The 23,226-nt window shown below is 41.3% G+C and overlaps 1 protein-coding gene across 3 annotated transcripts in view; it reads right to left on the bottom strand.

The window, feature by feature from the left end:
* Window positions 1-23,226, bottom strand: part of Cubn (cubilin) — a 202,893-nt gene that overhangs the window by 3,752 nt on the left and 175,915 nt on the right. For 2 of the 3 annotated variants that reach the window (XM_050144798.1, XM_050144799.1), the window contains 6 exons: window positions 12,509-12,717; window positions 7,475-7,637; window positions 6,914-7,119; window positions 3,443-3,587; window positions 2,390-2,571; window positions 284-449 (listed from right to left, as the gene is read on the bottom strand). In XM_050144798.1, coding sequence (XP_050000755.1) covers window positions 284-449; window positions 2,390-2,571; window positions 3,443-3,587; window positions 6,914-7,119; window positions 7,475-7,637; window positions 12,509-12,717 — 1,071 coding nt within the window. The other variant, XM_050144800.1, reaches the window with a different exon arrangement.

The raw sequence follows: 23,226 nt of genomic DNA, 5'->3' as shown, positions 1-23,226 counted from the left end.
CACTGAATTCTCAGAGAGGTCCTTGGTGATCAAACCAGAAGAACAAGATAAAGTTTACACGAAAAGTTTACAGTGTTTACATTCTCGGGCCTTTTGCATGTAGAATGCGGTCTTTTATATCATTGGAATGATAAATAATTGTAGGATTTTGAAAAATCAGTTCTTTGCTGTTTAAAAATCGAACGTTTCACAGAAAATCATCAGGTGCGATCTACTGTGATAAAGTCCTTTTAATCTGCCATCCTATCTCCTGTAGAGGCTTCCCTCACAGTGGCTAGCTTACCGGACGGAGAGGAGGTCCAGACGATTTTGTATCCGGCGACTGTGACTGAGTCATCCGTCTTAAACCGCAGATACAGCTCGTTGCTCTGAGAGAAGATGGGGTTCAGCTGCATCAGGCCACAGTACTTGTCAAGCAGTGGTGAACTGCTGTTGCTGCCGCTTCTTACCTGTTAAAAGCAGTCATTGGTCAGCCCATCCATATTATTCCTGCTTCAGCTCATCACTATTATGAGGAGACATGTTCAATAAGTGTTTGGTTTGTTTTTTAAGACAGTTCTTCTGCTAAATGTTTAAACAAAATGGAAACAGGGCTCTGGCTGGGACAGACTGGTTGGTTATCTTCAAGTCCGTGGGATAACTGCCATATTTAAGAATGCTGGAAGGCCCGATCTGCCGCCCTCATACTCTTGCCTTTGAGTTTCCTTCCCTTGGGATCCTCTTGTAAATCACTGCTGAGGAGGGGAGACATACAGCGTAGAGCTTAAGATGTGCATGTTTCTAACTCAAAGCAGAGGCATATCTGGGAAATGAGAGAGGGAGTTGGAGGCACATTCGTTCACAGTAGGGTCTGGAACAGGGCCCTCTCTGCTAGCCTCTGCTAGCAATACATTATAGCCCTCATAAAAGGCTTCTGTTCCCACCATAGTTAACTTGAATGGAACACTAGGGCTTCCTACACATAGTCTCCTCTGCAGCCCTAAACTCAGATACGTTTAACAGGCCGTGCTGTAACTTCCTGTCTCTGCTGATGCAACAGGAAGCTTCTCATCCATTCTCTGGAGTGGAGAGGATGTAGTCCTCACCCTCCAATGCAAAAACAAAACAAAACAAAACAAAACAAAACACTAAAAAAAACCTAAGACTTTACTTCCCAGCATCCAGACGACAAATGACAAAGGCTAAGTTGGACCAATAAAAGGAAACTCGAGTTAGGGATGACTTAGAATTAGCAGGGGAGTCCACCCCTTTTCTGTATCATGCTCTTCTTTCTGTTTAGTACTTATAGAAGCATTTGCTTTTGAGGACGGGTAAGCATGTCAGTCCAAGTCTAACTCCCTGACGAGCACAACCAACATTGCTTCTCTGTCTTCATTTCTTCCCTCCTCTCATCTCCTGCCATGGGAAGTAACCCAGGAGGAAGACATGAGCGTTCCCTGGGAATTCACTGTTTGTTAAAAACACTGATTAACAACAGATTTAGTTTAACTCTATATGGGGAGCTTTTCAACATAATAAGGCATCAGAAAGCTTGTGGGAGCTGAACCCATGTGCAAAGACCATCTCCTGGGACACCATTCTCCCCCAGGTTGAGGACCACACATGGGATGGGTGAAGGAGGATGGTACAGAAACAAGACAGTTTGGGGATGGACTGGTGACTAAAAAAAAAGGCAGAACTCTGTTAGCATTAAGAAGCAGCAGAAGAAAAGCCAGTGGAAAAGAAACATCAGAAGAAAAGGGGCAGCATGAGCCTGAAAATTGTTTATCCCACGAATAGCAGACAGCTCTGGAGAGCTTATTTGGAATAAAAACGAATCAAACACAGACATTTTAACTACGCTGATTTGGTTAATATGCGTATGTGTTTGCAATAGTGTGCAGTACCCCAACTGTGTGCACAGTTAAAATGTGAGTAAGCTTCTAAGGAGCCGAACAAAGAGGCAGTAACAAAAGAAATAAATAAATCTCTGAATCAGGTGCGGAGCCTTTCCTGTATAGCCACAAGGTCAATTGGGAAGTTTTAGATTTAGCGTTGGCAGAACACAGGTGTAGCAACCACGTGATGGGGAACCAGTGTGCAAAAGCCTTTGCACTTAGTCAGTGCTATAGGCACCTTGTCCTTGGCGTCTGGAATTCGTGTAACTTCCTTGAGAAACTCTTCTCTGTTCCTTCCTGACTGTGTTTCAACTGATTGTGATGCTGTCATCTGTACTGTACTTCCAGTACTCAAACTAGAATATTCTCAGTACACATTTATAGAATGAAAAAATAATGATTAACATAAAAAAATGAAGGAGACATATTGGATTAACATCACTAGAGAAGAATTCTTAGTTACCATCATCTTTTTACGTCATTCATTTAAATTACATTCAAATATATATTACCTCCAAGAAATCATGCCGGCATTGATTTGAAAATTCCAGCTCAAACCAGTAGAAAAAGAGGGAAATGGTATTGTTCTGTGGGGCTCTGAGAATAATGGTGCAGTCCAAGTTATTATTATACTCTTGAGGCCATCCAGGACTCTTCAGATTGCCAAATGCTTGGTTGTATTCTCTGTTGCAATCTGCGATAAAAACCAATACTCATAATTAGTGTGCACACCTACATATTTAGTGTTCTTTTAGGTTGACAATTCAGTGTTCAGAGTCTACTGAATCTGAGCAAAGTTCAGAAGCTGCTCCATCCTCTTGGATGATGTTTGAGCAAACTGAGACCCTAGAGATGCTGAGAATGCATGCCCACAGCTGCAGTGCCAGGCCTGGCTAATGTGGATGCTCCCATGTGAAGTGTGAAACACAAGCCCCTTTTGAGAAACACTCCAGCATTTTTTGAACTCTTACTCACATGGCAGGAGAGTCAGTGGCTGACATTTAGATATTTTTTTAGACCCAAAGGCTTTTATAGTCCCAGACACTATCTACATAAGAATTCCCTTTGGTGGATTGTTAGTTCTGCTACAACTCACATTTTCTTTTCTTTCTTTTTTTTTTTTTAACCATTTTTTTTTGTTTGGTAAAATTAAAAACCAGAAGTAACTGTGCCTTTGAATCAAATGCTGCTTTAGTTTTAATCACGTTCAAAACAGTCCTTACAGGAAATATTCTCTGCAAACACTTCTCAGTCACCAAACTCAAGTAACTTCTTCATTAATCATGGTATTTACACAATAATTCCCTAAGATATGATTCCCATCATTGTGGCCACACCAAGAATCACTGAATTGTGAACTTCATATAAGCAAAGAGCATGCTATGGGAGATACCTTGAAAAACTTAGTTTTCAACTGACTAAATTAGGTCCGAGTCTCAGTTGAATCTTACTTCTGATGGGTGTGTGTTTACTTTAGCAAAACCAGATGTGTTCACAGGAGTCAGTTCCAGCAATCCCTGCCGTCGAAGCTGCCTTTCCCCATAAACAAGACGTTTTAGGCTCACCTGCAATCTGATAGGTGAAATGCACCTGAGAGTTCATGTTTAAAACATCAGATTTGAAAACCACAGTTGCAGTCTTTGTTGAAGAATAAAACACTGGCAAAGCCGTAAAGTTCGTGCCGCAGTACAGAGTCACTGGCCCGTTACCCTGAAATGAAATAGAAGCCACATGGCCTGAGATAACGCTTTCAGGAGACAGCAGCTACACTCGATAATAAACTGTATTTAACATGTGACTTGAGTATCCAGCCATGGAAAACAGCTCGTGCTTCAAGTGTGCTGCAACACTCACCATTAGCCGTGTCCCACCTTCCTAGAGGAAGGGGAAATTAGGAGTCGAGTTTCTGCTAAAACCACAAGCAGACACTTCTCTACAGAAAACAAAGCTGTTACCCCTCGAGTCATGTCACAGCTAAAGTGTGTATTTTGTTCAGAGTAGAGCCAGGTTGTATGAGCTCCCGACAGGGCTCTTACTACAGCTTCTCCCACAGTCTAGAGTTCACTTAGATAAGCCAGAGCCAGGTATTCCTATGAGTTTCCTCTTCCCTGTCATCTTGGGTGCTCAGGACTATAATAATGTCCCTGTTCTCTTCGGCAGCACTCTGGGTGTTGTTCCCTCTCAAATGCACAGGGTAAATGGCTAATAATTTCTACACATGTGAGCAGGTACCTCAAAGGTAGCTGCCAGCAGCCGGAGTCGCATTATACACACGGTGAAATGCATGCAGTTCTTGGACTCTCTAAAAGCGCACCCTCCATCCCTGCTCCCAGACTCCCATTATGGGTCTGTGCTCCCGCACCTACCCTTAGCCCACTGTCTTCTGCATTGACCTCCTCCTAAGTTTGTCTGCTGTAACCTCTAAACTTTAACTGCATCGCTAACCCTCCAGTGTTTATATCCCAAGACTTTCAACTCTGTAGTCCTACATGAATCTCATGTCTCCAGCAGCCTCATGAAGGCTCTCTCCACGGTTCACTGGGTCAAAGTGGTGTAGGGTGGTGGGGAGGGTTCTTCTGTGTTTTTCAATATAGAATCTCTCCTCTGTGATGCCTTAGCTCATAGCAATTTTCTATGTCCTAGGCTTGCTCTGAGCACTTAGAGGCTTTGAACATTTTTGTACATAGTGCATCCTCACTTTGAACGTTGCATGGGTGATACTCATTTCTGTTCTCTATGGTTGCCTACTCCAGAGTCACCTATCCATGCTACACCTTCTCCAGTGTTCCCACATCCACCAAGTAAGCCTTTTGCTCTCTTCCAACCAGCCTCTCTTTCTACTCTGGGGTAACTTGAGAATGCTAGTTTTTTCCTAGCCATCATCTTTGTTGTTGCTATTGTCTTTATTCCCTATTTGTCCACTGTAGTCTCCTTTATTCATTCAGTTTGAGCAGATTCTTCAGTGACAAGAAGTACGTGTTTCTCATTATTGAAAATACATAGTGTGTTCTTCATTATAGCATTTTCCCTCTGTGATGTCTTAGCTCATAGTAATTTTCTATGTCCTAGGTTTGTTCTCAGCCTTTAGAGGCTTTGAGTATTTTTTTTAAATATTTATTTATTATGTATACAATATTCTGTCTATGTGTATGCCTGCAGGCCAGAAGATGGCACCAGACCCCATAACAGATGGTTGTGAGCCACCATGTGGTTGCTGGGAATTGAACTCAGGACCTTTGGAAGAGCAGGCAATGCTCTTAACCACTGAGCCATCTCTCCAGCCCCAAGCTTTGAGTATTTTTATAGACAGTGCATCAAACATCCTCACTTGTATTATCTGAGGCCAGTACACCTGCTCTTGTATACCTCAGTTTCCTCATTCTTTATGTGCTATTTATTGTGCTTTGATGAGGAATCTTCCCTGATTCCTTAAGTTACAGCTTCATAAAGTGATGAGAAACTGAACGAACTTTGACCTAATGTAGAAGCCCCAAAATGTGAGCCTATTTCCACCTTGTCTGAAGGTCGGAGAGTTTCAGCTTGCTCAAAGTTGTTAACAACAAGTACGGCTACACACCCAGACCTGGGGTGTGATTACTTGGTGTTTGGGATGTTAAGGTGGCTCAAAGAGGTGCCTCTTCTCCTCCTTAACCAAAGGTCAGGAAATTCAATCATACTTCTGCTGCTTCTTTGAATTAGGAAGTTTGACCTAGGGAGGGGCTGCCTTCAGGATACTTGGTCTAGGGTGAGTTCATTGTCTAAACAACAGAAAGCTTTTCTCAAGAATTAATGGCTTGATGTCTCTAGTATTGAAGCAAGTCGTTGCTCTAGTTGACCTTTGTATCATGTTAAAGCAGTCTTTTCCCTCCCCCTCCCCATTGTATTGGGGTATAAAAGTGTATGGGAAATTAAACGTGGGCGATTTCAGTATTCACTGGAACTCCCTCTCGGTACTATCGTATGCTTCTGTTTTCTTATTTTCATTCATGTCTTCATTCTCTTTACTTACTTTTCTAATTCCCATGCCCCTACCCTGGTAAGTGGTATACTTGTCAAAGCTGGTCTCTGACAACCCAAAGGGTCTGGTCCACTTGGCTCTAAGTCCTTCCACTGGGGAATAGGAGTTCTGTGCTGACAGCCACTGTCAGTAGAATGCCGCGAACCTGGTATCTCCACAACCCAGGAGCCTAAGAATAACCTCAGTCTCTAGGCTCTACTGGGCACTCATCTCGGATCCTCAGAAGGTGCCAGGTAGAGCTCTGTCACTGCCAGGCCTTGGGCATTTGAATGTGGCCCTCTAAACTAAACTGTTAGTTTCTAAAAACAGGTTAACTGCTCACCGCTCATGACTACAGACATCATCCAAGGGTTTGGGTTCAGTCTATGATCCCTGAGTGTAGATATTTTCTCTGGCTACCTCATTACTCTCTGTGTTCACCCACAGCCGAAAAGATGATCATGCTCAGATCTCTGGGTCTTTCACACACCAGCTGCCCTGTCATCTTTCCTGTGTAAACTTAAGACTCAGATATTTATCTCCTTGAGCCCAGACAGCTTCTGTGTCCTCTTTTCTAGTCTCTTCCATTGCCATAAATGTAGCCCCACCTAGTCATATGGCCTCTTAGCTGGTTTGCCTACATTTTGTATAGATCCCTCCAGTTCATCCTACACCAGTCCTGCTGGTCACAGACATGATTCTCCAGATGTAGCCCACGGAGCTCTGGGATTGGTGGCAGAACACAAGATATGCTCATCAAATACTGATTATAATGTGTGTTATGCCAACAAATCAGTGTTTAAAGGGGGCCCTAGGAATATGCATGTTTAGCAAGATAGCCGGATGCTTCTTAGACATGGGGCATTTGCAAAGCCTCTTTCCTACGGGACTACATTTACGTTTCTTAGTATGATGGAAAGTAGGGTTTTGTCTCCTGCTGAAAAAAAAATGCAATTTTAGAAGGAACAGGGATATTTGGGCATGGCTTCATTACTTCCAGCGTTTGTAGATGTGATGGCCAGCACGCTGGGGTCTTTACCTGCGGTGAATCCTGAAGCGCTAAGTAGCTCTGTGAGCAGTCTTGTGAGGCCAGCTTTAATTCCCACACTGTTATCTTGATGTTCTGGTATGGAGGAGCCTCAATGATCCAAGTGCAGGTGGAAACTGGGCGTCTGATGTTCGACAAGTGAGGTGAGGAAGCATTTTGTGGGGTCACAGTTGCAAAATGTGTCCCCCCACAAGGCACTGAAGAGAGGAGAAAGAAAAAGGAGAAAGAAAAAGATTTAATCATGTCTAATTATACATAACAGCTTTAAAATCTTGCTCTAGCCCAGCCCACAGGAAGTGATTCTATTATTCCTTTAAGGATTTGAGTGTATGTCCTGGTGATGTGGGGCTGCAATCCCAGCTCCTTGCAAGTGTGAGGCAGGAGGATGAAGTTCAAGACTGGCCTGGCAACTTAGTGAGACTCTGTTAAGGAAAAGGAAAAGGAGATCAGGGAATGTGGCCCACACGTGTTCAATAATTCTCTACAGTTGTCATCAGTTTAGATGAAATAAGCATGCATTCTTTGCATTTCACAATTTGTCAAAATACTTACTGTCCACAAAGGTATATGTTGCATTAAATCCTTCTCTGTTCCGAGCTATGTCAGAGACAAACTGAACCGTAAGGAAGTTGCTAGACGAGATAAAAGGGGCGGGTATTTGGTCACCACACAATCTTCCACCTAAATCTGCTGCCATGCTCCTGCCGTCTGCTATCTGGAAGAGAAAGCAGTTCAAAGTTCATTATTAATAGAGGAATTGTTGTTTTTCATTGCAGCTACCATAGGTCAGTACTAAGCATCTTTATGTTGGTGCTCTTATAGACGACCTTGATTTAGATTGATACTACTATAATGACTTTCAGTAAAAATCCAGTATGATGCCAAACAGACATTTTTCTCTTAGGAAAAGTAATATAGAATTTAGAGAACTATGGCTGTGAACTTATCAGGCCCATTACTAATATCTCTGATGCCCAAATTATTCCTAGAGGCCCTTCCTGAGGCTTCCTGAATAAGGAAGCTCTTATTTCTCTTCTTAACTCTACTCTCAAGATGTCACCTAGAGGTTGCTGCCAAAACAAAGTGAGACCAGGACCTGCCTAAGTACTTCCTACCCTCTTGATACAAAGGCCATGGCCAATGACAACAGCTATCAAGGCCTAATGGAATGGGCTTTCCTCCCACCTCAGACCTCATGGGTTTCCTTTCTGGCTGTCTGCTTCTCTGACTCCTTGAACATCCCCAGCTTATTCTGGCTTCACAGCTGTAGCATCTGCCTTCCTTTGCTGGATCACTCTTCCCTGTATCTGCCAAGCCTTTCCTGTGGTTCCTTCAGGTCCTCGCCCCCTATATCACCCACTGGGTTCCCAGACTTTGTGTGTAAGGCATAAATGATGTCTCATCAATAACTAGGAAATGCTCTGATTCTCCCCCCACTAGCACCTGCCTTGGTTTGTTTTATCTTATTACACCAGAGTACCACAGAGGAGGGCATTTATAAACAAATAAGTTGATTGGTAACAGTTCCAGAGGTTGAGGAGTCTTTAGAATTCCAGGACTGCCTCTGATGAGGACCTTCCTATCTTCTGACTTAAAAGCATCATCTGAAGAGACAGCAGGAGCATGCCAGATCTGCAATAGCTTCCTCTTTTATGGAGTCATTCACCCCATCCTACGAACCCCACTCTCATGACTTCATCTAACCCAGTTTTATCTCAAAGCTCCCTGGATACCATGAGCATGTGAATCCGAGGCTTCTGTTTCTAACACACAAACTAGAACGATGTTCACACCAAAATGTTCCCTAAAATGTTCCCCCCAAGTCTTCCCTATCTCAATCAATAAACAGCTCAAGACTAAACTTTAGTCTTGCCCAACTCTTCTCTATTCCCATCACGACCATACCTGCTTCTTTCTACTTTCTAAATATATCGGCATCAACGCCACGTCACCCTGTGCCTTCAGAACATGGCTTACAAATCAGCTGCACAGAGCACCCACGCAGGTCTCTTCCAGGCTGCCCAGGTATTGGTGACCGAGATTTATGCTCTTGTTCTCCCTGTAGAGCTACGTTTGCACAGAATGCAGTCTTCACTCTTCACCAACAAAGATGCCACACCTCCTCTCATACCCCTCCCGCAGCTGTCTCCGGCAGTCTCCTCCCTTGGTGATATAGTCTTGAGGGTTTTCTAGCCATGGAGCCTCCCCAGAGAGGCCACGCCCACACAGTGTGGCCCTTCTCCAGTATCATCCCGTTGTAATTTACTGTAACCAAACTGTAACCTACTTATTGCTTATCTGCTTTCCCTGGGCTCCCACTCTGTGAGTTCCCCAAGAAGAGGCACGGAGCTCTGCTCAGAAGTGTTTCCAGCACCGAGAACCATGCATGCCTCTTACAGCCTTTTACAGACACTGAAGGAAATAGTGATGACCTGGATGTTCCTCAAACACCTTATTTAAAAACAAAGTAGGCTTTACTTTTTATTTATATTTCAGTAATTTTGATTGTACTTTAATAACAAATTTCTGTGTTTGTGTAGCTCCAGATCTGAGCTCGTAACAGAACCACATCAGATCCGAGCTCTGAGAGCAGTGCTTCCCTGGCATTATTTGTTATAGAGATAGTGGATTTCAAAATTAAACGTTAAATAAACTGACCACTAGATGGCACTGTCTCCCCTATATGAACATAACTTCAATTCATGCAGAATGTTAAAGAGGGATTCTGTAATCTAACACCCTCGATTTACAGAAAGAGAAGAGTTACAAGTTTAGGACAATGTACGTTTTCTGATAAAGGAAGTTTCATTACACCCGCTGTGGTCCTCATGATCATTGCAAGCTTTTTGACTTCTGTATCACGTGCCTGGCTTGTGTTGGGTCTCGTGTATACAGAGAGGCATAAACACACTCTTCAAGGTGCTCATTGACCAAAAAGAAATATAAGCATATGTGCATATATGTGTCTATGTATCTCTCCATATACATATAAATGGATATGGGAAAATGCCAAAAAAGGAACAAAGAAAGATGAAAATAAATATGTCAAATAAAATAAGGGAAATAAGTACTGTAAAAGAAAGAAGTGTGTTGGGTGTAAGAGAATCAGGAAAAACCCACCCATTTCATGCCAAGGAGCTTGAGTCTCACTCTACAAGAGCAGACGTGGGTTTTTAATAGAGACAGGTAAATATGAAGGGAAGGACTAGGGAGAAGCCACAGCTGGGTGGAAGGCGGCCCTGTACTGGCAGGACAATCATTCAGTTACTGTTTAAATGAGAGTTTCCCAGCTGAGTGGAGATACATAGTTACACTTGGCATGGCTCCTAGAGTCCTGTGCAATCAAGCCTGACATTCTTTCTATCTTTTTTTCTGTTCTCTGACAACACCAAATCCTCACTATGTGGGGATCCTGCCCAATACTGAGGCAGGAACTGCATATCTATGGTGCCCTGAATAATAATCCACTCACACCTTGCTTCCTAGAATTTTTTGTTTCCTGGCATCACTGGACAAAATGCCTATAATAATCAACTAGAGAGAAAAAGATCTCCTTTGTCTCTCACTCTCAGTCCAGTCATGACTAATCTCTGTAGTGACTTAGTTCCAGCACTCTCTTGTCTGGGGGCTGTGCTGCCATAAAGCACGGTGGCAGAAGGACATACTGGAGGCGGCTGTGATGCAGAGAGAAAGGAGGGCTTGGGGCTGGGGCTCAAGTATCGTTGCAAAGGGCAGTGTCCTCAGTCACCTACGCTCCTAATGAGTCTCTATGTTGGCAGCCATGCCTTCTTAATTATTGGCTTTGGTGAGACATTCAAGACCCAGGCTATCATAGTAATAGTACTTAATCTTTATGGTATAATCTGGTTTGCATTCTATCTATCGAGCTGAGTCAACTTAGCTTCCATAGAGTGCTATTTTATTGCAACATTAATGTGATTGGCTGCCTCATGTTCCTGCTTCTCCACCATGATGGGATATGATTTCAAAGCCTGCACTGGAATGAACTGTTCCTTTTTTGCACAGACCTAGCTCTAATGGAGACATCTCCAAGTTTCGCATTCCCAGTGCTTTCCTTCCATCTGCCAGTTACTGGGAAAGCTGCCAGTGGGTGAAACTGCTCTCCAGAAAGGGAAAAGAAGAATAGCTCTAAAGAGAACTTATTGTAATAAATAAATAATAAATAAATGACTTAAGACTTCATTTTGAAACTAGCAAACAACAATTCCTTTCGATGCTGAGATTTCTGTCAAAATGACTTTCGGAAATTCATACGGTCACAAGTTCTTACATATCACCAAATCACACGCACAGAAATCAATTTACCTTCTTGCAGGACCTACGATATCTCACATGAGTTAAATGCCTACTCTTTGGGTGAATCACTTTTTAAAATATTCATTAATTATAGCGTATGTGTATGTCCCCCTCTGATGTATGTATACAAGTATAGGTGTGTGCAGGCCACAGAATGCCAAGGGCCACTTTTCACTATGGGTTCAGGTTTATGAAGCAAGTGCCTTCACCTGTTGAAGCATCACCTGTTGAAGCATCTTGCCCCCCCCTTATTTGGGGTATTTCTAAGAAAAGGAAATGGAAGTAAATTGGTTAATGGCACAATGTACACCGTAATACATGCTGTTTTTATTCTCAAAATAGCCTTGCAAAGTAGCTACTGTTGTATGATTATTTTAAGTTAAATAAAGTGATAAGGAATCAGGTTGACTAATAATTTAGTCTGGTAACAAAACTAGGTTTGAGTCAACCTACTCTCTGCCTTCAAATCCTTTACTCTTCGGTAACCTAGGGAAGCTGGTTTTAAAAAACATCTTAAGCTCTTCTGGCTACTTGGGTCTCATTTTAGAGAAGGATTGAGTTTGAACTGACACATAGCATCCCGCACTTTGTTCTCTCTAATTCCTCATGAACTCCCTCGAGTTGACTGGCTTCTATCCCAATGTCTTATTATAATGGTTCTCATCCAGCGGATTGACTTTCTTCATCACAGCCATTCTTGGCCTGTGACCTGACACTTAGCAGCTCTGTCCACCCACATGCCACTTGGACAAGCATTTTCCCTTGACTTCAATGCACTGTGACTGCCTGTCACACACTTCCCCCCCTCATCTGCTCCGTTCCCTTCATCCTCCGTGCTCCTGCTGCACCTCTGGGTACCAGACCTAGAACGGATGGGAACATTTTAGCTTCACGCTGTCTAAGGAAGTGTGATTCTTTGAACTTTTTAGGAAGCTTTTTAGGAAGCCATCTGCATACATAGAAGAAACAGACCAAATAAGGGGTGTTTCTTTGTGGACTTCAGGGGTCAGTTATATTAGGCTTGCCAAGTTCTTTTGACTCTCTCACTACATATGTCCAATCTTCCTGTAGACACTGAACAAGACAAAGCTGAATCTTGAATGCTAGCAGCCACTTAAAGTTTGAGTCATGATAACAAACATGAACTCGAACAGGAAACTGGCATCTGTAATAAACACTGAAGCCACTGAGAGCAGTAGTGCTTCCATTCTGAAGTCTGAAAGATGGGCAGCTGCTTTAGAGCTGACTCTTGCTGCGTAGCTGTCTTACCTGCACGTAATCATAGTAGCATCTCCCATCTGCTGTCCCTCTCTCCAGAGAGAACTTACTGAAGGTGAGTTCAATGAGCTTGTTTTCGGGTGCAATTATGTACCAGATGCAGTTTAGCTCCCGGTCATACTTTCCGTCTGAGTCCGAGTCCGGAGAGACAAAGGTGCCATTGTCCTCTGTCAGGTATCCGCCACAGCCCTGCAGTGGTCCTGTGAAAACAAAGACACATCCCGTGCAAATGAACAAAATGATCTCAGCTTCCACACGGAAGGGCTTTGAAAAGGGGAGGCTACATTCTCTGCTACGGATTTACAAACATTATCCGGACCATGACAGGCAAGTTATGTGTGTTTCTCAAATTTTCTTGGCTCCTTGCTTATTATGGTTGTTAGAAAGAAAATGGCCCCCAAAGGGAGTAGCACTATTAGGAGGTGTGGCCTTGTTACAGGAAGTGTGTCACTGTGGAGGCAGACTTTGAGGCCTACAACTTCCTGTTGCCTACAAACCAAGATGTAGGATGCTCAGCTACTTCTCCAGCTACGTGTCTGCCTACACGTCACCACATCACACCATGATAATGGACTCAACCTCTGAAAGTGTGAGCCACCCCAGTTAAATGTTTCCCTTTGTACGAGTTGCCATGGTAATGGTTTCTCGATAGAAACCCTAACTAAAACACTGGTTCTCTTTTTATCCCCAGCACCCATTGGCGTGGCCTCCTTTTTGGCATGTACAGATCCCTGAGAGTAAGCAACCACGTTGAGGCACATGCATGTGCCTCTTTGGAACTATCCATGCGATTTGTTCAGACTTTTCCCCACCTTGAAAAACCCAGTTTTGTTCAAACTGAGTATTTTGCATAATAAGCCGGTGGAAACATTCACTTGCCTGACTTTCAAGTTCTACTTTTGTGAACGCTGCCAAAACTGAAAATTGAATTTATGAAGATTTACCCAACATGTCTAAGAAAATTACCTCCCAACCAGGTTTTCATTTAAATAGTCTGACAGAAAGAGGCCGAGAAGAGGCAGCTTGCTCTGTGGTCTAGCTTACATTAAACTGCCTTCCAAAACCAAGTCCTGCGGAGACTGAAGAACAGAAGAACTCCATGAAAGAAAAAATGTCTACATTGAAATTCAACAGTTAGTACTACACAATCAAATTACAGAACGCAGAATACTCTAACGATGCCTATATGTCCACTGTGGGGAAGAACAGAAACAAAATCCTCTGGATTAAGGTTCTGCCTATTCCGTAGCCTAACGGGGATATCAGAGATGACACAGGGAGAACATAAAATGAAGAAAAACTTACTGAAAATTTCTAAAGAATTAAGCTCAAAGTCATCACATAAAAATAACATTAAATTAGCGTTCTAATTAATGTCTTACCACTTGCACTAGACATAAACACAACTTTCTTTGTCGTGGGCCTTCTATTTATCTCATTCCAACTGTTTATCTACATCAGTGAAAAGACTAACCGCCACATTAGGGGGCCTTAAGATGCTTTTGGACTTGATGAGACATAGAAAGAATGGTAGCCTTCCTCGACATCAGCCAGAGAGTAGAGAGGCTGTGAAGAGGGACTTTCAGCACACACAGGTGCATGCCTTGCAAGCCAGGCTGCCCTGTCCACAGCTTCTGTGCCAGATAAAGCTGGAGTGTGTTTTCACAGTCGGGTATTCCAGGAGTTGAAATGTTTCCAAAGATCCAATCTAGTATACAGGTCAAAATGAGTCTGAAACACAGCCCTGCACATAGTCACACTGTGTGCTATTGGTGGTCAGCTCATGAAACATGCCTGAAAAACACAGAAAAAACTGAAGCTTGGACAGCTTTTATTCAGTCGTGGGCTGTTACATAAGGAGACCAGTTAAACTCACTGGCTTGCATAGCAGGGAATAACAATTACATTATTAATGAAATGGAAAATGCATGGTTATTTAATATTTCCTTAATATTCGAGGAAGTACACTTCAGATTAAAGTCCATTAGAAGTAATAACATATAACTAATTATGATAATTATGATACAGTGAGAGGAATGGTAGATGCCCTAAAAGGGAAAGGAAAAAAATTAATTTTGTAAGAAGTCTTCAGCAGTTACTGTGAGGATAGAGATGCTCGAGTGGAGTATTCAACTCAGGCCTTAAAGATGCACGGAATAAGAACCTGCCGAAATAGGACTGAGATCATTTGCTCTGGGCTGAAAGACGCTCATCATCCAATATTAAATGAGCAATATGTGTAGGGAGGCACAATTCAATATTAAATGAACAGTGTGTGTAGGGAGGCACAATTCTGTTCTGAAAAACCATGCAGCAGATGAAGGTTCATCCCAAGGCTGAAGACTAGGGCATGAAAAGCCTTTGATTCTATCCTGTGGATGGTGGGGATCCACTTGGAAGCCTTTTTATGTAAGATTTGTTTTTATTCTTATTTATTATATGTGTGAGACAATACCAGCTGCCTGTGGGAGCCTGTCAAGGCCACAGGATGAAAGCAGAGTTAAATTTCTTGAAGCTGGAGATATCAGCTCTGTGAGCTGCTCTCTGGGTGTTGTGAATGAGGTTGAATCCTCTAGACAAGTGGTAATCACTAAACCTCTCAGACATCTACAGCTCCCTGAAAGGCTTTTGATCAGGGAAGTGTTCGAATCATTTGATCTGATAGTAGCATCTTACATTAAGGGAGCATTTACTAGAGGGGACGCCAGTTTTAGTTATAGGCAACTGACATCTGGATGGCTAACTACACAGTATCACTGTAATAACAGCAAACACACGCACACACTTACACACAAAAACATATATACACACATATACACACATACATACACATACAAACATACAAATATATACACACAATACACATACGCATATACATACATATATACACAGAGAGAACTTGTTTGAATTATCAAGCTATTGTAAAGCACAGAATTCATAAAATACAGAGAACAAGTAAGACAGAAAGCTAATATTACTTAATATTAAACAATATTACCAGTCAGATAACCCTGACCAAAATCACCAAGTAACTGAAAGAAAAAATGATATTATATGGGTGGATAGCAGTTTGTAGTGTTCTGGAAATGACAATTGTAGAAAATGCCCCATTTTAGTATTTAACCATAGTGCAGCTTCTCCATGCTTCAGATTCTCCTAAGGTAGGTGGGAACACAAGTGCACTTGGCCTTGGGAGAATGTAAACAGAATCCTCACAAAATGAAAACGCAGTATCAAAAACTGCTATGGCACATTGTTGTGTCCACATATCTACAGAAACATAACACAATAGGATCTGTGACTATGGAAGAGTCCCCACATATTAAAATATCTGGATTTTCTGTGTTGATATTTTGAAGTTCCTTTTTTTCTGATAAAGACATAAAGACATCATGACATTGTTCTTCTTAGATATCTGCCATCCACCATCTTTTCTACCGTTTAGAAAGTGCTTATCCACCAGCACCTGTCTGAGCCACTTTGATGGCACGCCCTGTACCCAAGAACAAATGTCACTATAGAACTCATCTGTAAATTGGAAACATTTAAATCAAAAGAGCTATTTCTTCAGAGAAAGAAAATGTTTGAGGGGGAAAAACCCTACTGGAGATATAAACCCAATTCAGCAGAGAGATTCCAGCCAGATCTACTTAATTAAGTCAGTAACTGAATCCTAAATGATTAGACTTCAGATGAAGCCCAAGGCAGCATCAGTCTGATAAGAGAAGAAATAGCTGCCCTATCTAGGAGAATCATCTTCGAGGCTCCAGTGGAGGGAGACGACTTATTAAGGAGTTATTTTGAGGACTGACATTTTTGTGACTGACACTTTCCTGAGGTCTTTGGGATGCTATCTCCTTGTCTCTGGACTCTTGCTGCTCGAGAGGTTAGTGACCTACTGCACTTCAGATGATGATCGCCCTGACTTCAGCATATTCCTGCTGCCCAGCGCCATCTCTGCCTGGAGGTGGCGGTCAAACAGCTCTGGAAGCCTCACACCAAATGCCTCTAAAAACTGGTGCCCCAGTGAGACAGAGCATGCCATGGTGGCTTCTCGTCAACAACGGGGGCTTGAGTTTCACAGTCAGTTTGCAATAAAGCTCACTGTGACCTTCACAGCTGCAGTATCGACTGATCCAGGGTTGTGAACTCACTTGAGAATTCAATGAGATTTCTGATGGTTGAGCTTATTTCTCTAAAAGGATTTCATTGGATACCACACAATGTAACAATTAAAAACTCACAGAAAACTAGGATTAGAAAGGAAATTTCTCAGTTTGATAAAGAACAACTTATAACTATTAGCACAACTTATACCTATTAGCAAACTTTTAAAAAATTGAGTGTGCGTGTGTGTGTGTGTGTGTGTGTGTGTGCTTGTCCATGCCCAAGGAGGCCAGAGACTAATGTCCAGTGTCTTTTGCAATGTTCTTCATGTTAGATTTTGAGATAGAGTCTCTCATTGAGCCTGGAGCTTGCTGATTTTTCTGTAGACTTAGACCCATATACAAAGGGGGCTTGGTGGGGAAAATGAAGCATCTGCTGTTGTTCACTTCTCGCTCTATTTGTACGAGCTGTTCTTGGTCTGTAGGTGCCGGACCAGCTTAAGGGCAGTAAAGCAACAGATAGGTAATGTAATCTATATGGTAAAGGCTAAAATAATAACAGATCATGTCTGCAATAATAGAAGAAGAGTGATTAAAAAGAAGCAAAGGAAAGGAGCTATGCCTGCCACCAAGCCTGAAGACTGGGGTTCAATCCCTAGTACAGGGAGAACTCCTGCCAAGTTCTCCTCTGATGTCCTATAACATCCATTGTGACACTCCATCTGCAAACATATGTACACACACAAGTGAAAAATAAAATGCAATAAATAAGTTTGAAAACAAGAAAGGATGGTTGCGGGAACATGTGATGAGGCAGGAAAAGCCGAAAAGAACACAAAGGTTGAGTGAAATCTGATATGTAATTTCATTGCACACAAACATGTTAGATGTTAAATTCCCCAATGGGAAGAAAAAGCCAAAGAGCAAATACACTCTACAGGATAGAGCAAGGTTGGAAGTAAAAGGGTCAACAAATATGCCATGCAAATATATGTACACATACATAATTAGAGTTCTTAACCAAATGCCTTTGGGTCCAAAAGAAAGCTATGCATATTATTCTAAATCAGAAAAAACAGATATTATTATTAAGATGTTTTCAAACGTTATTGCATGATGAAACAAGTTAATATTCCAGGAGGATACAGTGGCTTTAGGCATGATTGTTCTTTATAGAATGTATGATTCCAGTGAGTATCTTCCTCAATCTCCCAAGATAAACCTACTAGTTAGAGCTAGGAATTCCTGGCTCGTCAAATGAGTATGGAGGATATTCTGGTTTAATCAATGCTATAACCCTAATGAGGAGTGTGACCCTTTTATTAATTAGAAAACCAAGACAGAGTAGTTAAACACATTGTCCAAGGCTGAACTTGTTAAAATTATAAGCTGACTCTGATACTCCAAAGCTGACATATAATTCGGGACTGCCATTTTCACAAGCAGCCTTATCACACTGAGTTTACAAGGAGTTGATAATTTCTGTTTGAGTGTATCAAGGCTTGCTACACTCACCATTGTATCCTTGAAATCACTGCCTACAAAATAAGTAGCAAGGAAATATGATGTGGGAGTGTCATATATCAATCTGTTGATTTCATTGGTTAAGTAATAAACACACTGCTTGGCCTCATAGGTTAAAGCATCGGTGGGAGGAGTAAACAGAATAGAATTCTGGGCAGAAGAGGAAGTGAGGTCAGACTCTGCTTTGCTTCCAGGGGGACCGGACAGCTCTGCTCTCTGGAGCAGAGACACCATGCTCTGCTCTCCCAGGTAGCTCCAACCCACGATGGACTTAGGCTAGAATCTTCCCAGTAAGCGCACCTTGGGGTGCTTACACACATTACTAGAAATGGGCTAGTCCAGGTGCGAGAGTTAGCCTAGAAGAGGCTAGATAGAAATGGGTCAAGCAGTTAAATGAATACAGTTTGTGTGTTGTTATTTCGGGCATGAGCTAGCCAAGCGGCCGGGGTGTTGGGGACGCAGCCCCGCCGCTCTTATTTCAACAGAAATATTGTAAAAAAAAATGAAGGAATACAGAGAACACAAATAGTTATTAGACAGATCTCTGCTTTCTAATATAGGTTTAGAGAATTTTTATAATTAAATCTGTTTCTTGATTTATAAAGGTGTTGCCTAATTATAAAAAATACATGAATATGCATATGTACATCAGTGAAATGACTTTTTAGCCTTAAGTCTTAGCCTATTTTCAAAGCCAATTTTTCTAACTTTCATGCCATATCTTACTACATATTTCAGCAGGACAGCAGTAGAAATTTCATCAAAAGATACAAAATAATGACTGTATAAGTCAGCCTAACAGGTAGTCTCATAGTGGTGAACAACAAATGATGCCAGGTCTATTACTTAAGGGATTTGATCTCTGGGCACTGGGGCAGTATATCAGTAGGCAGAACACATTCATTAACTTGTAGAATTCCATACATACTAATGAGCATACTCCCTATTTAAATGGAATATGATTTTACTGAATATTGACAATTACTAAGTGGAAACTTTTTTAAAAAGGAAACTATTCTGTTTAAAGAAAAGCAAGTTTAATAGTGATATATTACTGAGATGTCATAAAATAGATGATGATATAAGAGGTGAAATTTATCAAAGAAAATCCAATGACCAAAAATTTCATAATAATAGTTTAAATAAGGAAATGGAATTTTTGTTTTCATTAATGTGTTATTTTGTACTACGTATATAGTTGGTTTTTTAACTTTCACTGCTCTGATGTTGTGTTACTTAATAGTGCCAGAGATCAATACCCTTCCTTTCGGAACTTGCCAAGTGTCCTTGATAAGTCACTTAATTCTCTTGTGACTTAGTTTCCCCACTTTTAAAGTTGACTATTTGACAAGTGTACCAATCAGGGTTATGTCATCAGAATAAAACATCTAAATTCCTTCATTTATTTCAGAACCCTGTGGTTGAGAAATGTTACTAATTGGAGCCCATAATTAGAAGCTACTAATTTTTGCCATACAGGTTTATTATCCTTTATTACAATATAGATATATTCCCTATATCTGTATTTAACCATGCTAGGGCTTCACCCTTTATGCCATGCAAAGCCAGCTGTCCAGATGAGACATTTTCCTATCAACACCAAAAACATGGCTTTTACAACATATATTCATATCTGCAAAATACATATACTTGCCATATTTACAATTATATAATAAATTGCATAAACTATATTTAAAGTATAAATTTGTTCTTTATATAAATTTTAAATAAGTCATGTGAATTTAAATGTTACATTTATAATATAGATTATATAAAATATGACTATGAATGGAAATATATAAAGGTTAAATACTATTTATGTTATAAATATGCCATATACAAATATATAACTATTCTATGTTGTAGTATTATATAGTAATAATTAAACCTAAATGTTCTATTCAGAACTAGCATCCTATGATTTTAAAGCAGATAGAATCAAATGAGATGATAAACACAGCTTGGTCTCTAAAGAACCATCTGGCTTATTTGCTCGAGGACAGGAAACCCTATCCTTTTAGACTGGGGGCAAATGTAGACATTCAGGGGACAAGGAGGAGGGATACTTGATTGTGTATGATACTGGAATAAGTTCATTAAGATCTTTCTTTGCTTGATCCTGTCGCCTACAAGGTTTTGATGAGCTATGCAATAGCTGGTTTCTTTATTCCATCCACGAATTCTAAGCTAAGCAAATATTCTTTCAGTGAGTCCCTAAAGAATAAGCTGCAGATAACCCTGTGTTTAGTCTCATCCTCAGGGGACAGGTAATCAACAGTGAAACCAGGCAGGCTTGCAAGGGGCAGAAACAGGCTTAGTCTAAGCTTTCTTTAAACGGGTTACAGTTTCAGCTCTTCTCATTCTCAGGCTTCATAAAAGGAAGCAAATGACGTTAGGAAATCAGACAAATAGCAGCCCCTGGTTGCCTTCAAGTCATACCCCACCATTACTTCCTGGAGAGTTATGAGTGGTGATTTATCAAATTATTCAACTGATAACCCAGGGCAGCAGCAGCCTGTCTCTAGCTGCTCAGAGGCGCCCAGAGAAGCACACACATGATTTTCATGTCAGTGAATATTTGAAAGTGCATTGTTTTATTGTCGGGCTACACCATTTCAGGGAGCTTCTCGGAGTTTAAACTTGACACCACAACTGGGAAGGCTAAACATAACTAGAAGTAGAATTCTCAAGTGTGCATTTGAGAGTCTTGCCATTTGCTGAGACCGTATTTTTCATTCTCATGATCCCCAACACTCTACAACCTCTGTTTTTTATAACCCCTTTTAGAAATCATAATTTTTTTATTCTCTCACCTTCTTTCTACCCCTCCCGCTGTCTGCTCTTTTACCACATTTGAGAGATGTTTTCCAAGAGTATGATAACAGGTCCAGAGCCCAAGCTCATTTCACTCAATATTGAGTCAGATCCAGTATCTCCAGAACTGGATGAAAGGTATTCCCTTCTCTTTCCTGTAAAATAGCTCAACTCTATGTATCGTGAATCAATTTTAAGAGTAAATAGGTATAATATATAATATCAGTCACACATAAATGTAATTTCAAAACAGGCATAATTTATTCATTTATTCTTCAGTTCATTCACACAGCCTCTATTGATGGAGTAATATTTATGTCTGAGTCCTCTATGCTGCCTTAGGATTTAATTAGAATTTAACTTCTGATTTGATTTAAGTTATAAAATATACTTTAGGACAGCTATAATATGTTCCAGGAACTAATCTACTTTACCTCTAATAGATTCTTAAAAAATAGAAAGTGATAATATTTCAAGCTAATCTTCTTTAGTAGATGAAAATTGAGCATAGAGATGCTAGGGCTTCTCAAAAGCTCCATCGCAGGCAGTGATATGATGAGTCACCTGCATCCCGGGTACTTGAATCCTGGCACACAGCTCTTTCCCTTTGGCCATGTTCCTGCCTTCACCGTATTCATGCCTTTCTCTCACCCTGAGTTTGCCCTTAATGCTGCCTGATTCACGTCTGTATGACTAACAAGCCAGGTGAAGGAAGACAGATAGTGGTCCCCATTCTCAGCATATTGGCTTCAATCCACAGGAGGCACAGAGGTTAAAGATGTGTTTCTGACCTCATTACAGATGGTTGTGAATCACCATGTGGTTGCTGGGAATTGAACTCAGGACCTTTGGAAGAGCAGGCAATGCTCTTGTATACATAATAAATAAATAATTTTTAAAAAGCATATAAGCAGTCAGTTTTCTAGAAAAGACATTGTATGCTTTTTTTTGTATTTAAAAAAAAAGATGTGTTTCTGGTCACTGAGGTCCCTGATGTTGCTTTTTTTTTCCCCAGGGGCAGCGATTTATCTCCCTGGATTGCAGGAACTCCTAACTGTCTCTTGGGCTTTTCTTGATTTCAATGCCCAAAAAATCCTTATTGGGCCAAGTTTAGTACTGTATATTAAAACTGTGCTGAAGTGATACAAAATGCATTCTGGGAGGGGGAATGGGAGCTAGGATGATGGCTGAGTGGGTAAAGTGCTTGCTGGGTACCTAATATTGCATGTAGATGCTGGGCTGACAAGGTGGCCCATCTGGAATCACAGCCTTGGGAAGATGGATTCTAAAACAAGTCCGTTAGCTTTACTAGCTACACTGGAAAGCTATGGGTCAACTGGGAGAGCTTGCCTCGATGTATAAGGTAAAGAGTGATTGAAGCACAGTCCTGCCTCAATCTTGGGTCTCCATATGCACACACATGCAGATATGCATCCTACATGCATACCCCACACACATACATACAAACTACTAAAGAAAAGAAAGAAAAACAAAAACCAAGTGACAATGGAACCGAAAGCTCACACCTAGCTCTGGGCCTAGAAGATATGTGTTAGCATAATGAGTAGTCATGAAAGACTTACGACATCATGACAGACTCAGCGAGACACCTGGACATGAGGTCAATGGAGTAAGGTATGGAGGCATGAGCTGTAAAAGCATATGTTCAAAGATGAAGTGTTTTATTTTTGACATGTGAAAGTTGGCCATGGGCTGAAGTGAGCTCTGTTGGCAAAGGAGAGGCTAAGCCTAAGCTAGCCGAGAGTGTTAGGAAAAAGCAGAGTGCTTTCATTGTGAGTTCTGCCTTGTAGAGCTGACATACGTCATCTAAACCCACAGAATGGCTGGTATCTCAGAGGCATTGATGATCTGAAGAAAGATGAACACTTGGTCTAGAAAAGAATGCTCATCTTTTTAGAGAATTCCATTTTCCTGGATCCTGGGAGCTCAGCACAATCATTTCTCTGACTCCCCTTCTTTCAGTTACCCGTGTTATGTTGGCGCTCATGGGAAATGCAAGAAAAGTTTATGTCATGGTTAGGTGCCAGCTCCTGCTGTCTGCTTTGCCTTCATCTATCGCCACACTTGAGCAATAATTCCAAAAAGGAAGGAGAAACAACTTCAGCCTCAATGTACTAACTACCCACCGCGGGTAGTTCCCCCAAATTTCCTCAGTCAATGAGAAACACAACTGTACTAAATGCACAGGGAGATGCTGCACTGACTGATTCTTACTGAATTTTGAAGAGTCAAAGGAGATGTGTA

The sequence above is a fragment of the Alexandromys fortis genome, unplaced genomic scaffold (genome assembly GCF_014885135.2).
Source record: "Alexandromys fortis isolate MF-2015 unplaced genomic scaffold, M_Fortis_MF-2015_v1.1 scaffold_52, whole genome shotgun sequence".
NCBI classification, from domain to species: domain Eukaryota; kingdom Metazoa; phylum Chordata; class Mammalia; order Rodentia; family Cricetidae; genus Alexandromys; species Alexandromys fortis.
Note: the sequence above shows the minus strand (reverse complement) of the source record. Positions and strands in the feature narration are given on the sequence as shown.